Consider the following 15,857-nt stretch of genomic DNA (forward strand, 5'->3'; position numbering starts at 1 on the left):
CTTAGACAAAATACCAAAAACAAAATCCATAAAAGAAAAAATTTATAAACTGGATTTCATCATGATTAAAACTTGATTAAAATAATATCTGTAGAAGACATTATTAAGAGAATGAAAAGACAAGCCACAGACTGGAAGAAAATACTTGCAAATCACCTGACAGAGATCTTCTATCCATAATATGTAAAGTTTTCTTACAATTCAATAAGAAGACAACCAATTTAAAAAACGGTAAGAGATTTGGACAACTCCTCAAAGACAAAAGAATGCCAAATAGGCACATGAAAATGAAACTGAATATCATTAGTCATTAGTAAAATGCAAATTAAAACCACAGTGAGATATCACTATAAATTAGAATAGCTTCAATTAAAAACACCGATGGCAGAGAGGTAGAGCAACTGGAACTCTTATACACTGATGGCAGGAAAGCAAAACAGTACAGTCAATTTGGAAAACAGTTTGGCAATCCCCTATAGAGTTAAACATACATCCTGTACACAAATGTTTATAGTGGGTTTCATTATAATCGCCCCAAACTAGAATTTACCCAAATGTCTTTCGACTACTGAGTAAACACACTATGTTATGTCCATACAACAGAATACCATTCAGCAATGAAAAGGAACAGCTGACACCACATTACTTGTATGAATCTGAAATGCATTATACCGAATGAAAGAGGCACACTCAAAAGGCTTCCCACTGTTTGATTCCATTAATAAAACATTCTGGAACTACTACAGGAAGAGAAAACTGATCAGTGGTTGTCAGGGGCTTGGGGTCTGGGGAGGGGTTACCTACAAAGCAGCACAAGGGAACTTTCCGGGGCTGATGGTGGAAATGTTCTATTGGACTGTTGTGGTGGTTGCTCAAAGGTATGCATTAATGAAAACCCCTATAACTACACCAAAAAGGCAATTTTACTGGATGTAAATTAAACTTCAACAAATCTTACTTTTTAAAAAATTACGATATATCCATGCAATCAAATGTTACGCAATCATTAAATAAGATTACCATATATGCTGTCAAGAGGATAATCTCTAACATATATTGTTAGGAGCAAAAAGCAAGACACAAAACAATAAATACGTGATGTTTCTTTTTGTAGTACTACTGGCTGTCTCTGGGGCAGGGATCTGGAATGGGAGTACATACCCTTTTGCACATTTTCATTGTTATTTCTTTAACCATATGCTTATATTACTTTCAATTAGAAAAAGGACAAAAAAAAAAAAAAAAAAGACAAACCACACCTATATCCAGGTCAAGGAAAACTCACAGGTGTCTGGTCCTGGGGACTGAGTCAAGTAAATCTAAGAAAACATGTGTAAGAATATGGAACATCGCACCAGACACTTTAGAGGTGCTCAATAAATAGCTGGGGGAAGAAAATTATTTGTAATGAAGTCAGAAGGCAGAGATCTCCATCTGGACACCAGATATTCCGCCAGCAGAGCCAGCCCCTGTTTTAGACAAGGAGCTAAGCTTGGATCACTCACATCAGAAAACGAAAAGGAGAGGGGCACCTGGGTGGCTCAGTCAGTTAAGTCTCTGCCTTTGGCTCAGGTCATGATCTCTGGGTCCTCGGATGGAGTCCCTGAATTGGGCTCCCTGCTCAGCGGGGAGTCTGCTTGTCCTTTTCCCTCTGCACCCCCCCCCGCCCCCGCTCATGCACGCGTGCGCTCTCTCTCTCTCTTCATCAAATAAATAAAATCTTAAAAAAAAAAAAAAAAAGGAAAGAAGCATAAAAACTAAATATTCTGGATTTACTTTCAGGCAAGCTGTTTCTCAGCATTCCTCTGCGAGCACGTTGGGTGCCCTAACCTCAGCCTGCTCAGGGATGGGATGCAAGCCATTTCCCCAGGGAACAGACCCCACCGCAAGAGGCCCCCTCCAGGACTCCTGTGCTGCAAGTGTTACAGCCCGACTCCCAGAGCGTCCTGGGCAGCCTTTCCTCCAGCCACTCTAAGTGCGACACTCCGAGAACTTTCTGAAGGAGCAGAATGACCGTGATAGTCTCACTACACTGCAGACTATGGACAAAGTCCACCCAAGCATGTCATGACCGTCTCTACACTAGGGCTTCGTGGAAAGAAAACTCGAGAAGAAAAGGCAGATATGTGAGCAAGGCCCCTGAGCAGTGGTAAAAGGAACTCCCGGGGTTTGGCACAGTTTCTTTCAGCAAGCTTGGTATCAGGAAATCAGGAACTGAAGAATGCAAAATGGACAAAGAGAGAAGGTGCTGGAACGGGCAGCCTCTGAAACTCCTCTTTGTTCCCTACTTTATTTGGATATGCTTCCCTGAAGCCATGCAGTTTTGATACCAGGGCTCAGAGCTTCTGTGCTGTGTAGCCTTGTCTGGCTGCCTTTGGGTACCCGGCTTCCAAGGAGCAACCACGTCGGTTCGACCCACTCCCTCCCCTCCAGAGACAGGCTGTACTCGCAGGTGTAAGCTCCCAGAGGCAGTGCAGGGGTAAGGTATAGCAAGGGCATACAGTGGGACTGGGATAGGAACCACCCAAAACAAGTCTTTTCCAGGCACCCACAGACTCAAGGACACAGAGGGTAAGTTAGAACAGAATCTTGCATTCTGTAGCATATCACTTGTGCAGCATTGGGTTTCTGACTCCTGACCAGGCTGTCTGGGCCGCGGGAAGAAAGAGGAGCACTTACCGGGGAAAGATGGCAGTCATCAGGGCTGAAGCATAGCCGGGCTTGCAAGCTCCCTCTGAAAAGTTTGCATACTTGGTGGCTAACTCAGCAGGCCTATGGGAAGAGAAGGAAAGTCACAGCTTGCCAGGCACTGAGCAATCAGTGGGGTATTAGTTCTTGAAGAGCTGCAGGGTTTTTTAAACCTTGAATAAAGCTTCATTCTCTACAATCAGCCTTTCAGCCCCTTTTCTACACCAAGGCTTCGGGGGGGGGGGATCCCAAACCAAAGCCCTAAAGGAATAATAGGTAGATAAATTAGCAAGGCCCCTCTGATAGAATTTCATAAAAGGAACTCACTGGGTTTTACACAGATTCTTTGCAGCAAGCTCAATACCAAGGAAAACAGGAACTCTATCCAGGCTCCGAGACTGGGCAAGTGGAGCCTGGAAACCTAGGGAGAGAGCTGCCCAGGCTTTGACAGTCACAGGCACTGCCCTTTCAAGCTTTATTGTGGGGCCCTACACGCCACCCACGCCGGCCTCTATTCTCTCCACACAGACAAACTATGACCCAGCCAGTGGGAACCACTCTCAGTGTCCTGAAGTCAAATATATGTTGGGGCTATTGGTGTAATGATTAGGTGTTCAGTTGGAGACGCTCTCCGGCTCTCCTATTCTCTCTGCCTAGAATGTTCTTCCTCGTCCCTCTCCACCTGGCTATGTCCTATGTCCTGTGTCCCTCTCCACCTTCACAACTTTCAGGTCTCAACATCACTGGGAGTAATTCCCTGACCCTCGGGTTGGGCTAGGTGCCTCCCCTGGGCCCCATAGTCCGTCCCCCTGCCACCCACATTACATGCTTACCCCCAGAGGCACTCGCCACACTGTACTGTAATTGTTGGTAGTATGTCTCCCTCATTATACTGTGAATTCCCAAGGCCGGAGTCTGATTTAACCCTGCATCCCCAGTCCCTTGTGAAGAGATGGGCCCACAGAAGACGCCTATAATTTTCTGAAGGAACAAAATCACACTGATACAGTCTCACTGCACTTGTACTGAAAACAAGACAATCTCGGGAGCCTACAAGTCAGAGTGTTTGGGGAATATTTGCGGAATATTTTTTTCAGAAGACTTGTGTGTCCTAGCTCTGGTTTTGTGGCAGTGACTACAGTCAAATCCCTTCACATCTTTGGGCTTCAATGTCCTCATGTGTTCCATGTGGGGCTGGAGTCACTGCCCTGCCACCAAAAACTCTTGCCAGTGCAGCCCAGAGAAAACCGCAGAGGAAGAACAGGACACAGTGACTGTGAGGCTGGAGGCCCTGCCTGCTGGGGCACCTGAGGGAGCCCTGGCGGGCTGCCAGTTCCCAGGCCCAACCTCCCCCGCCTCCACCCCTGGGCCCGCTGCCAACACGCGATGCCCAGCTGCTCGACTGTGCTGGGGCCCCGCGTAAGTCTCCCCTCGGGGCTGCCTTCTGCGGGAACTGGGTGGGGCAGGTCTGGGGGGAAGGGGGCTGGCGCCCGGACTGGAGAGCCAGGAACGATGATGCCACCGTCTATCGTGTGTCATGTGTGATTCACTCGTGTGCCCCTGTGGGCCTAGCCCAGGGCCTGGCACAGAGTAACTGCTCACTGAATTTAGACGAACTCATCTGTACCCATGTGCAATTTCTTCCAGAAATCTACTTTTTTTTTTTTTTAGCCTTTCCTACCAATGAAATGTAAAAGCAGAAATGCAGATGCAAATGCCCCGTGCTAAGCCAGAGTTGAGGCTTTATTTGGTAGGCAAAAGAAAGTCAAAGGTTTAACAAGAGAATTTACGTACAGTGTTTTCTTATGTAAACAACTGTACTTCCAAAACAAAATGTAAACTTCAGTACAATTGATGACCTTGCGGGAGGCACAGTGACTGAAATACAGATTTTTTTCAGTTCTTCAACAGCCATGTGAGCAGGTGCTCTTAGTTATTAATTTACACATGAGCTCAGAAAGATAGATTTATCCAAGATCCTAGGACTAGGAAAGTGGCAGACAGCAGTGCAGGAGCTCTTAACATGGTGCTACCACCAGTGCGGCCCATGGGAAGCACCGTCACAGAGGGAAGCCCCGAGTCCGCGGATAGCTCGAAAGTGGTCAGTGCTGGCGGACAGGGGTAGACCAGAGGGTCAAGAGGGCCTCACACCGCTCTTTTATAGTGTGTACACAAGTAGTGAGGTGTCATGAGTCCCTCATATTCGCGCCTCCCAACCCCTCCACTATCTGTGTGCCTGCCTTGTAACCATGGGTTCCTGTGTTCTTTCTGGATTCCAGAAAGTTTCACATTGAAGATGAAAGATGGATGGCAGTTGACCCTCTAACGCAATGCCCCAAAGAAATGTATACACAACAACAGACGAACCCTGGGTCACGCGTTTCCTTTCTGGTTTACACCGTCACCTCTGGCGAGGTGCTTCAGGAATAAGGGCCATGGGCAGCCCAAGGTCCGTGGACTCAGGGAATCTGTCGTGGAGAAGAGGGGGCACTGGCCAGCTGGAGCACGGGGAAGGCTCTTCCCATGATAAGGCCAAGGTAGCCAGATGTCGAGGATGAGCAGCTCTCAATCAAACCCCCTCTTAGAAGGCAACAGGAACTTCTAAAACATACAGCCCCGAGGACAGTGGGCCAGGTCAAGTTATTACCAAATTAAAATGCCTTAGCAATGGCCTCCTGACTACCCCAGGGAGAGAAGAATAGGGGGAGTGTTGGGGATTCTGAGTCATACAGCAGGCTGGGACCTCTGGGGCAGTTAGCGGTCAAAACCACCGAGATTAACAGTCGCCAACTCCCTCAGGCCAGAATAGTTAGTTTCTCTAAGGCACTCACACTCCAAATGCCAGGAGGCCCCCACAGATGTCTGATCAAATCATTCAGCCCTTGTTCTTCTCATAGTCTCCAGCTGGCCTTTCATTTTGGGAGATTTAGCATTTCAACCAGTAAGAGCACCCATTGTCCTGCAAACGTGACTACTAAGCCCCTGGGGTGAAGGGTGTGAACCACTGCACTCAAGAGGAAATCCAGGCGGACAGACTAGAACCCAGGAGTGGGAACCAAGCTTCCACTCCCCTGCTTCACCCAGGAGCAAGGAGCTGAAGGATCAGGCCAAGCAAAGGTTGCAAATGGGAAGAGCATACAATCTGGAATGAGAGACTTTCACAGAGGACACTGGCAAGTTGTGTGACCTTGGGCAAGTGATGGAAAATCTGATTCTCAGCTTCTCATCTGCAAATGGGAACCACTCAATTCCCAGGCTCTTGGGAGGATGTGGTGAGAAAGCGCACGTGGAGGGGCTGGCTGTCCTCCAGAGCACTGCATGGATGTTATGTGTGAAAGATGAGGTGGCAGAGGCAGGCATCCAGATCATGCAGGCTTTGAACGCTTCGCCAGAGTTTGGATTCTGTCATAGGGGAGCGTCACCGAGTGACGCCCAGTGGGACGGTGCCTTTAGGGATCAATGTTTGAGAGGTGTGGAGGCTGTGAGAGGCTGGAAGGCGCAGTCCATGAGACAGAACACTAATCTGGAGAGAGGGAGTGATCGTTCCGTTGCCAAAGGCCAGGACGTGTCTCAAGAAGGACAGAGGAACCACCTGCATTGAACGCAGTGGAAGGGCTGGCAATCGGTGGCCACAGGCTTGACAGCTGGCTTTGGTGACATGGAGGTTACTCCTGACCTTGACAAGAGCTGATTCACTGGAGGGTGGGGGTGAAATGCTGATTTCACTGGGTTTAAGAGAAAACAGAAGTGGGGTCATGGAATAGAGACTACTGTTTTTGCTATAAGGGGAGAGAGAGAAATGGGGCAACAGCTGAAGGGAGGAAGCAGGGAGAGATGTTTCTGAGGTTAGGAGACAGTTTAGCACATTGGTTTTTGTTTTTGTTGTCGTTGTGTTTTGTTTTGTTTTTCAGTTTAGCACGTTTGTAAGTTGGTTGGAATAAGAGGGAAACTCCTGATATGGCAGAGATAGGACGGCTGTAGGACAATGTCCTTGAGGAGGTGGTGGGGGGGGGGCGGGAGCAGGGGGAAGGACCTAATACAAAAGTAGGAGGGCTGGCCTTCCTCTGCCGGCCCCGCCCCACCCTGGCCAGGGACTGTCTATTCACTTTGCAACACACCATTCCCCTCCACAGCAGAACCAGCCCACCTGCCTGCGGGCCCCATTTCCCCCAGCAGGCTTTCACCTTAGCTTGCTCACTTGTTTCCACGCTCTTTCTCTCCCACCCCCTCCCCTGCCTCCCTCTCATTCATTCATTCCCGCATTCACTCAACAAACATTTAGAGGTGAAAGGGTCACTCTGCTTGGACTTATGTCTGGGCTCCACCCCTTCCTCGCTGTGTGACTTTGGGCATGTTACTGAATTGCTCTGTGCCTTCATTTCCACATCTTTAAAAACTGGGATGATACACAATTGTACCAAGGGTTAGGGTGAGAATAAAGTGCTTTTAAGTAACTGGAATTAAAATAAAAACTTAAGGGGCGCCTGGGTGGCTCAGCTGTTGAGCGTCTGCCTTCGGCTCAGGTCATGATCCCAGGGTCCTGGGATCGAGCCCTACATCGGGTTCCCTGCTCAGCGGGGAGTCTGCTTCTCCCTCTCACACCCCCCCTTGCTTGTGTTCCCTCTCTCGCTGCCTCTCTCTGTTAAATAAATAAATAAAATCTTTAAAAAAGAATAAGTAAATAAATAAATAAAAATAAAAACTTTAAAAAAAGAGACATGACAAATAAACACAAAAACAAAAAAACAACAACAAAAATAAATTGCATCCAGGTCCTTGTGTAGCTTAATAGTTCATCTGTTTTCATCACTGAACATTATTTAATTGTATGGATGCCCCCACTTTGTGTATCCATTCACCTTGACAGATATCTTGGCTCCTTCCAGTTTTTGATGATTTTGAATAAAATTGCTATAATTACTAATTTTTTTAAAAAAGAGAGAGAATAAAGTGTTTAGTACAATGGCTGGCACTTAGTTTCCTCTCAATACATGCCGATTGTGGGACACCTGGGTGGCTCAGCCGGTTAAGCATCTGCCTTCGGCTCAGGTCATGATCCTGGGGTCCTGGGATCGAGTCCCACATCGGGCTCCTTGCTCAGGAGGGAGTCTGCTTCACCCTCTGCCTCTGCTGTTCCCCCTGCTTATGCTCTATCTCTCAAATAAATACATAAATAAATAAAACCTTTAAAAAAAATACATGCTGACTGTAACAGCCTTGTTGTTGTGTGTGCTGGACACTGGCCAGGGATTAGGAGCACAGTGACGGCTAGGCCCTGGTTACGGCCTACCACCGGTTACACTGAAGAGTAACTGTCCATATAACTGATCCTTCTCTCCTAGGCCATGAACAATGAGCATGGTGCAGAGCAGAGAGTACCAGGTACGGCCCTGAGTACACAAGCACCCAACAAAATGTTTGTTAGAGTGAACACAACTGGTTACCTTGACCAGTTGGAACGTTAATTAGCAGAAAGTGTGGGGGAGAGGTCATGATGGCTGGGGGAAATGGAGATGGGACTGTGAGGGTTCTTCCTAGGCCTCTACAGTCCAGTGATGGGCATCTTGTGAGCAATGATCTAATTTCTAGAACCGTCTCAGAGAGGAGTGAAATCAGATCAGCCCCCTACTATGTCTCCTCCTTCACTCGGCCCCTAGCTCACTGCTGTAGAGTTCAGGAACTGGTCGTGACAACGGAACAAGACCGTGTAGGTAACACCTGGCATGCTGCTTGACAAGCAGCAGCAAATAAGTACTAGTGTCCTTTCAAGCCAGTATAGCAATTTAGTCAGAGCTCGCCAGTATCATCGTCGGAGGACTTGCATGAACACAGGTGAGAACCCTCGGCCCGGGTCTGGCCCCACCCCTGCTTCCTCAACGCTATCCTCTCTAACTTTGCTGATGAGGATGCATTTCTCCGCCAGTATCATCGTCGGAGGACTTGCATGAACACAGGTGAGAACCCTCGGCCCGGGTCTGGCCCCACCCCTGCTTCCTCAACGCTATCCTAACTTTGCTGATGAGGACGCATTTCTCCAATTACTAGAGATCTGTGTCTGGAACATGACTTGGGAAATGGCAGAAGCAGCTTAGGTTAGCTTTAGTGACCCTACACACTCATTAAACATTTTCATTTTCCTTTCTTTCTGAAGTCGATTAATGAAAGAAAGGCCACTTAATACTGTCATGGATATGTTCAAGCTCCAAGATGAAACTTTTCTCCTTAAGGATAATTTCTGTCTCCTCTGACTCAGCCTCTTCCGTCTGACGCCATTATTACAAGCCTGCTGGCTCTCCTTGCACGATCACTAGTCTCTTCATGCACCCACATTTGGGGGGGGGGGACAATCCATCCCGCCCTGGGTGTCACTGACCCTCTGCTCTTGTGAACACCAATGCAGGCTGGGGCTTCCACCAGTGTTTGCCCCACTTACGGCGATCTATAATAAACCTGGCAGCACCGTCCTATGTCTTTCATCACTTTCAGGCACAGGGACTGCTTGATCTGAGCCGTCTGGAATCTGCGGTATGTCTCCGCTCTAGCGGACCTGCCTTTCAGCTCTGGCTGCTTACCACGCACTGGGATACCTTCTCCACAAACCAGGCCACTCGCGCTTTGATCAGTGATCCTGGGGCTGACATTACTGTCGCTTATCTTTGTCTCCAGGACCTTGCCAGTTATTTTATTTGGGCGGGGAAGATGTTCTGAAGTAAGCTCTTGCGAGCGCCTCAGCCCGAGCTGTACAGGCAACGCTCACAGACACTCTCCCGGACGGATCTGTCGCAACTGCTCCAATTCGAGTTTGTTTCTACATTTCTTAAACAAAACAAAACAAAACAAAACAAAACAAAAACCACATCCTCTTTCAGGGTGGTAGTGGAAAGAACATGGAAACTAACATTTACGGAGCATAAACCATATGCTAATAGTTGACCTAATTATTTCATTTAGCTTTACAATAATTCTCTAAGGCGGTACAGCCCTGAGATGCAGGCATGCAGGGTGGAGAGTCCAAGAGAAGACATGGTTGGAAGATGTGCTGCTCTATTTCTAACACTATAAAATTTCCAATGATAAATTTTGAAAGGGATTGCACTGAATCTGTAGATTGCTTTGAGTGGTATGTACACTTTAACAATATTAATTCTTCCAATCCAAGAGCACGGAATAGCCTTCCATGTATTCGTGCCTTCTTCAATTTCTTCCATCAAAGTCTTCTAGTCTTCAGTGTACAGGTCTTTCACCTCCTTGGTTAAATTTATTTCTAGGTCTTTTATTCTTTTTGAGGCACCCGTAAAAAGATTTTTGAGGAATTTCTCTTACTGATAGTTACTGCGGTAATAAAATGCAACTGATTTTTGTGTATTGATTTTGTATCCTGCAACTTTACTGAATCCGTTTATCAGTTCTAACGTTTTTTGGTGGAGTCTTTCCAATCTTCTCTATATAACGTCAAGTCATCTGCAAATACGGGCACTCTCACGTCTTCCTTTCCGATCTGGTTGCCTTTCTTTTTCTTACCTGTTTTGGCTACGACTTCCAGTACTCTGATGAATAAAAGTGGTGAGGGTGGGCATCCTTGTCTTGCTCCCGATCTTAGAGGAAAAGCTTTCAGCTTCTTACTGTTGAGGATGATGTTAGCTGCGGGCTTGTTATGTTGAGGTAAATTCCCTCTATACCCACTTGTTCAGAGTTTTTATCACAAATCGATGTTGAAATCTGTCAGATGCTGGGGTTTCTGAGTGCCTCGCTCGGTTGAGCATCTGGCTCTTGATTTCAGGTCATAACCTTGGGGTCATGAGATCCAGCCCCACGTCAGGCTCCATGCCCTATGGGGAGTCTGCTCGAGATTCTCTCTCCCTTTCCCTCTGCACCTCCCAACCTGCACGCTCTCTCTCACTCTCTCTAAAATAAATAAATAGATCTTAAACAAAAAACAGGTTCCAGAGAGCCAAGGTACTATGAATAATAACAGTATTATTAGTTTTTTCTTGTGGCAGGCAGGGTGAATTAGCCGGGAATTACGCACTGGACAATAAAATACACGAAGAGGTGCCTGAGCCTGAACAGAAGGCGATGGCATCTGGATACTGTGAAGAACTTTCATGTGTTCTGAATGGGCCATAAACAAACACAGGAGCATCTCTTCTTTCCCCATTGTTCTAAATCCTCATCAGTAAATCACTGTATCTCACATGGACCCATCAGTGTGTTTATACACCAGAGGTGTTACAAAATAAATTTAGCTGGGGGGTGCCTGGGTGGCACGGTCAGTTAAGCGACTGCCTTTGGCGCAGATCATGATCCCGGGGTTGTGAGATCGAGTCCCGAATTGGGCTTCTTGCTCAATGGGGAGCCTGCTTCTTCCTCTCCCTCTGCCTGACACTCCCCCTGCTTGTACTCATGCATGTGCTCTCTCTCTCTCTCTCTCTCTGTGTCAAATAAATAAATAAATTCTTTAAAAAATATATTTAGCTGGGGCTCTGCACACCCTTGGTGCAGCCCTACTTTAAGGTAAGTATTATTCTCATTTTTGACAAGACAAACTGGGTCTAAAACCCATCCTGTGCTCTCACCAAAGCCCTTGCTTTCTTTCGCATAAAGAACAACAGGCACAAAAGGTAAAAAGATTTGAGTTTAGGTAACTAGCTCTTCTACTTACTACTTGTGTAACTTCAGGTAAGAGGTAATCAGTTTCCTCAACTCTTACAATAGCTATAATAATACATATTTTCTAGAATGGATGGAAAGATCAAATGATTTCCTGTAACAATGTCAGTCAGAGCGTTCTTTGAAGGGTGATAGAAATGTCAGTGTGTGTGCACTACTGTAAACGATACTGTATTTTTATTTATTTTATTTATTTTTTACATGGGAGCTATTGGTTTTATTTTCCCAGACGCAGCAATTCTTTGAAGGCTTGAGTTTTTACTTGCCAAACAGGGATAATAACGGTACCTACCTCAGAAGTGAGGACTCAAAGAGATAACGTATATAAGGCTTGGTGCTTAGTGGGCATGCAATATACTATTAGTAATTAATATAAGTGTCCTCTGTTTCTGCTAATCCAAAGCTTACACTGGAATAACTAAAGCATATGGCATCGCTGTCCTCCAGGGGGTCACAGTCTAGTATTATGACGTATTAGGAAACAAATACACATCATAGGTGTCATAATCATATCAAACGCAGGTCTGGGCATCTCTGATGGACATCTTCAGCCTCTTCTAAGGCAGAGTAGGCCTCCTGGCACCCCCAGGCCTTTGTACTGGCTGGTTCCCTGCCTGGCACTTCTTTTCTGCCACTATTAGGCTCCTGGGGCTGCCACCACAAATTACCCCAAACTGAGGGGGGGGGCGGCGCTTAAAACAACAGAAACTTATCCTCTCACAGTTCAGGAGGCAAGAAGTCCGAAATCAAGGTGGTTTCCTCAGGTGGTTCCTTCTAGAGGCTCTCAGGGAGAATCTGCTCTGTGCTCTCAGCTGTAGCTGCGGGTGGCAGCCAGTAATCCTCAGCGTTCCTTGGCTTCTGGGTGCATCACTCCCCTCTCTGCCTCCACCGTCACAGTATCCCCTCAATGATACTGAGTGTTTAATGTCAAATTCCAACTGCTCGTTGCTGGTATATAGGAAAACAACTGACTTTTGTATATTAACCTCGTATCCTATAGCCTTGCTATAATTGCTAATTAGCTCCAGGAGTGTTTTGGCAAGGCTCTGGAATTTTCTACATAGACAATCATGTCATCTGTGAAAAAACAGTTTTATGTTTTCATTCCCAATCTCTATGCCTTTTAATTCCTTTTCTTTCTTTTCTTCTTTTTAACTGAATTAGCTGGAGTTTACAGTATAATATTAGAAAGGAGTGGTGAAAGGGGACATTTTTGCCTTTTCCCAGTCTTGGGAACACATCTCGTTTTCTCGTTAATAAGCATGATGTTAACTACAGGGTTTTTCATAGGTGTTCTTTACCATACTCTATTACTAGTTTGCTGACAGTTTTTTTCCCCTAAAATCATGACTGGATATTGGATTGTATCACATGCTTTTTCTGCATCTTATAGATATGATCTTATAATTTTTCTCCGTTAGCCTGTTGATGGGATGGAATACAGTCACTGATTTTCTAAAACTGATTCATCAGTTTTGCATACCTGGAATAAATCCCACTTGGTCATAGTGTTTGATTCTTTTTCTACATTGTTGGATCCAATATGCTAATATTCTGTTGAGGATTTTTATGTTATGTTCACGAGAGATAACAGACTGTAGTTTTCCTTTCTTACAATGTCCTTTTTTTAAAGCAACCTCTACATCCAATGTGGGGCTTGAACTCACGACCCCAAGATCAAGAGTCACATGCTCTACCGACTGAACCAGCTTTATGTTATGGTGCAAGAGATAATGGTCTGTAGTTTTCCTTTCTTATAATGTCTCTCTTTTTTTTTTTAAAGCAATCTCTACATCCAATATGGGGCTTGAACTCACGACCCCGAGATCAAAAGCCCCATGCTCTACTGACTGATCCAGCCTTTTCTTATAATGTCTTCATCTTGTTTTGGTTTTAGGATAATGCTAGCTTCACAGAACAAGTTAGAAAATGTTCCCTCTGTTTCTATTTTCTGGAAGAGATTGTAGAGAATTGGTATCATCTCTTCCTTAAATGTTTGATAGAACTCACCAGTGAAACCCACTATGTGCAATGTTTTCTGTCTTGGAAGGTTATTAAATTTTGATTCAATTTCTTTAGTAGATACAGACCTATTCGGATGATCTATTTCTTCTTGCATGAGTTTTGGAAGTTTGTGTCTTCCAAAGAATTGGTCCGTTGTACCTAAGTTATCAAGCTGCCTTTACAGACTTGTTCACAATATTCCTTTATTACCCTTTTAATATCCATGGGATCAGGAGTGACGATGCCCCTTTTATTTCTGATATTAGTCATTTGTATCTTCTCTCTTCTTTCTTAGTTAGCCTGGCTAGAGGTTTATCAATTTTATTAATTCAAAGAACTAGCTTTTAGTTTTATTGATTTTTCTCTACTGATTTCTGCTCTTTATTTCTTTGATGGCCTCCTACGTACTATCTCTTTACACTTCTGTCCTCTCCAACCCACCTGCTCTCCCGCACTCAGAGTCATCTTGCTGCAGGTCAGAACTAATTATGCTTTTCACCTGCTTAAAACACTTTGATGGCATCTTTTGCCCTCAAGATGAAGCCTAAACTTCTTATTGTTATATCGAAAGCCCTGCATTCTTCCAAGACTTATCATGTCTCACCCCCATTCCTCCTGGGGATTTGACAGCACAGCAAAGACAAATAGTAAGTCTTTACACAAGTATTTATTTCAATTATAGATAAGGAAGAAATATTTAAATAGGCCAATAGAATGTACAGGAAACTCTTGAAATAACTGATTCAGATTTTAAAAGCTCATAAAGGAAATACTAGAGAAAGGGCTGGTAACCAAAAATTAATATAAAATAGATTTTTGAAAGTAGTGTTTAGAGACCTAGAGATCATAATGGAAGCTTGAAAAAAATCACAGAAAAGGCACATCCTGATATATCTTTTCATTATAAATGTACATGAGGGCATGAGGACAACACAAAAAAACGTAAACTCAAAAGGAAAAGAACCCACAATCCCACTACCCTAATACAAGTACTACTATGTTCTGCCATAGTTATTACGATGTATTCAGATACGATTATAGTGACAGGCTTGAAGGCTATATCCCCATGGTTCTCAACCCTGGCATGTTAGAATCACCCGAGGGAACTTTTAAACACTAAGGCACCTAAGTCTGATTCCTGATCTGCTAAATCAGAATCTCTGGGTGGTGAGGATCTGGGTTGAGAGCCAACGCATGCAGACAGACTCCTCTCTGTGGGCAGGGCTCTCCCCTCAAACCTGAGTTTATTCTTGGTATCAACCAACTGGGAACGTGCAGAGTTCCTCAGACAGAAGACAGTATCTTTTACAGCAGTGATTCTCAATTTGGAACCATTTTGGACACTGAAGAGCTTAAAAAATCCCACTGCCCAGACTACACCTGAACCCATGACTCCTGAATCTATACCGGGTGGGACGCAGGCATGGGTAATTGCTTAAGCTCCCCAGGTGATTCCAGTATGCAGCCCAGTTCAGGAGCCCCTGCGCTGAGAGCTCCAGGTGAGCTGCAAAGTAGGAACGTGGGTCTTTGGGTCTTGATCATATAGGTACTGAGACGTGCAGGAGGAAGTCTTTGAACAGTGGGGGTTGTGAACAGGCTAGAAGTTGGGAAGCAAAGAGCCCAGTCGAATCCTGCCAGGCTGCACTCCTGCTGTGAACTAAGGATGGCTCTGGCTTGAGCTATCTACAGAAGAGACAGAACTCTGTAGTTTGCAAACAGACTACCTTTTTGGCTTTCTTATGAGCTCGGGGTTTATTTCTCTGCTGTTCCCTTTTTGTCTTCAGTGAAATATTTTTAGCTTCCCTTAGACGAACCAAGAAAAAAGGTTTTTGTTGTTGTTTTCTCCCCCCTCTGTTTTAAAGCATTAAAGAGAACCCGTGCTCTCTAGAGTCAACGTGATGGTGGCGGCAGTTCTTGAAGTGAGAGACCCTCCAGGAGAGGGTGACACGCACGGTTAAAGACGGGGTCACATGGTAGTCCTCTTCCTTGCCCTTCCCATTCCTCCAAAATCTTCCAGTATTGAGACTTAGGGTCTGGGTTTTGTTATCACAGATGGCACTATTCTGTTTTATATCCTCCTTCTCTGTCCTTAATTGAATTAACCCACATTTACTGAATATTTACTGTGCACCAGGAACACTACACGAGGCACTGGGAGCACACCTGTGAGAGGGACATTCAGTCCTCCTGCCCTTACAAAGTTTACTTAGGATCAAATTGACAGTGTGAACTTGGAAAAAAGAGAAAGCTCTGTGGAATAGCGGCACAAGTAGACAGTCTGGAGCCAGGCGGAGAGGGTTCGAATGCTGGCTTGATCGCATACTGTTCTGTGAGCACAAGTACATTATCTCTATGGTGACTTAATATTTGTTAAAATGCATTTAAGTACCACCTACTTCATAGAATTGTCCACCAATTCATTCATTCATTCAACAAATGTTTACTGAGCAATGACCAAGCGCTGGGCACTGTTTTAGGTGCTAAGAAGTAGTAGT

At 45.3% G+C, this 15,857-nt stretch overlaps 1 protein-coding gene across 4 annotated transcripts in view; it reads right to left on the bottom strand.

Moving 5' to 3' along the window:
- The window catches only part of ST3GAL3 (ST3 beta-galactoside alpha-2,3-sialyltransferase 3), a 182,812-nt gene that overhangs the window by 72,371 nt on the left and 94,584 nt on the right, over positions 1–15,857 (bottom strand). For all 4 annotated transcript variants that reach the window (XM_040627405.1, XM_008699323.2, XM_008699322.2 and 1 more), the window contains one exon: positions 2,680–2,772. In XM_040627405.1, coding sequence (XP_040483339.1) covers positions 2,680–2,772 — 93 coding nt within the window. The remainder of the gene's footprint in view (positions 1–2,679; positions 2,773–15,857) is intronic.

The sequence above is a fragment of the Ursus maritimus genome, unplaced genomic scaffold (genome assembly GCF_017311325.1).
Source record: "Ursus maritimus isolate PB19 unplaced genomic scaffold, ASM1731132v1 scaffold_12, whole genome shotgun sequence".
Classification (NCBI taxonomy): domain Eukaryota; kingdom Metazoa; phylum Chordata; class Mammalia; order Carnivora; family Ursidae; genus Ursus; species Ursus maritimus.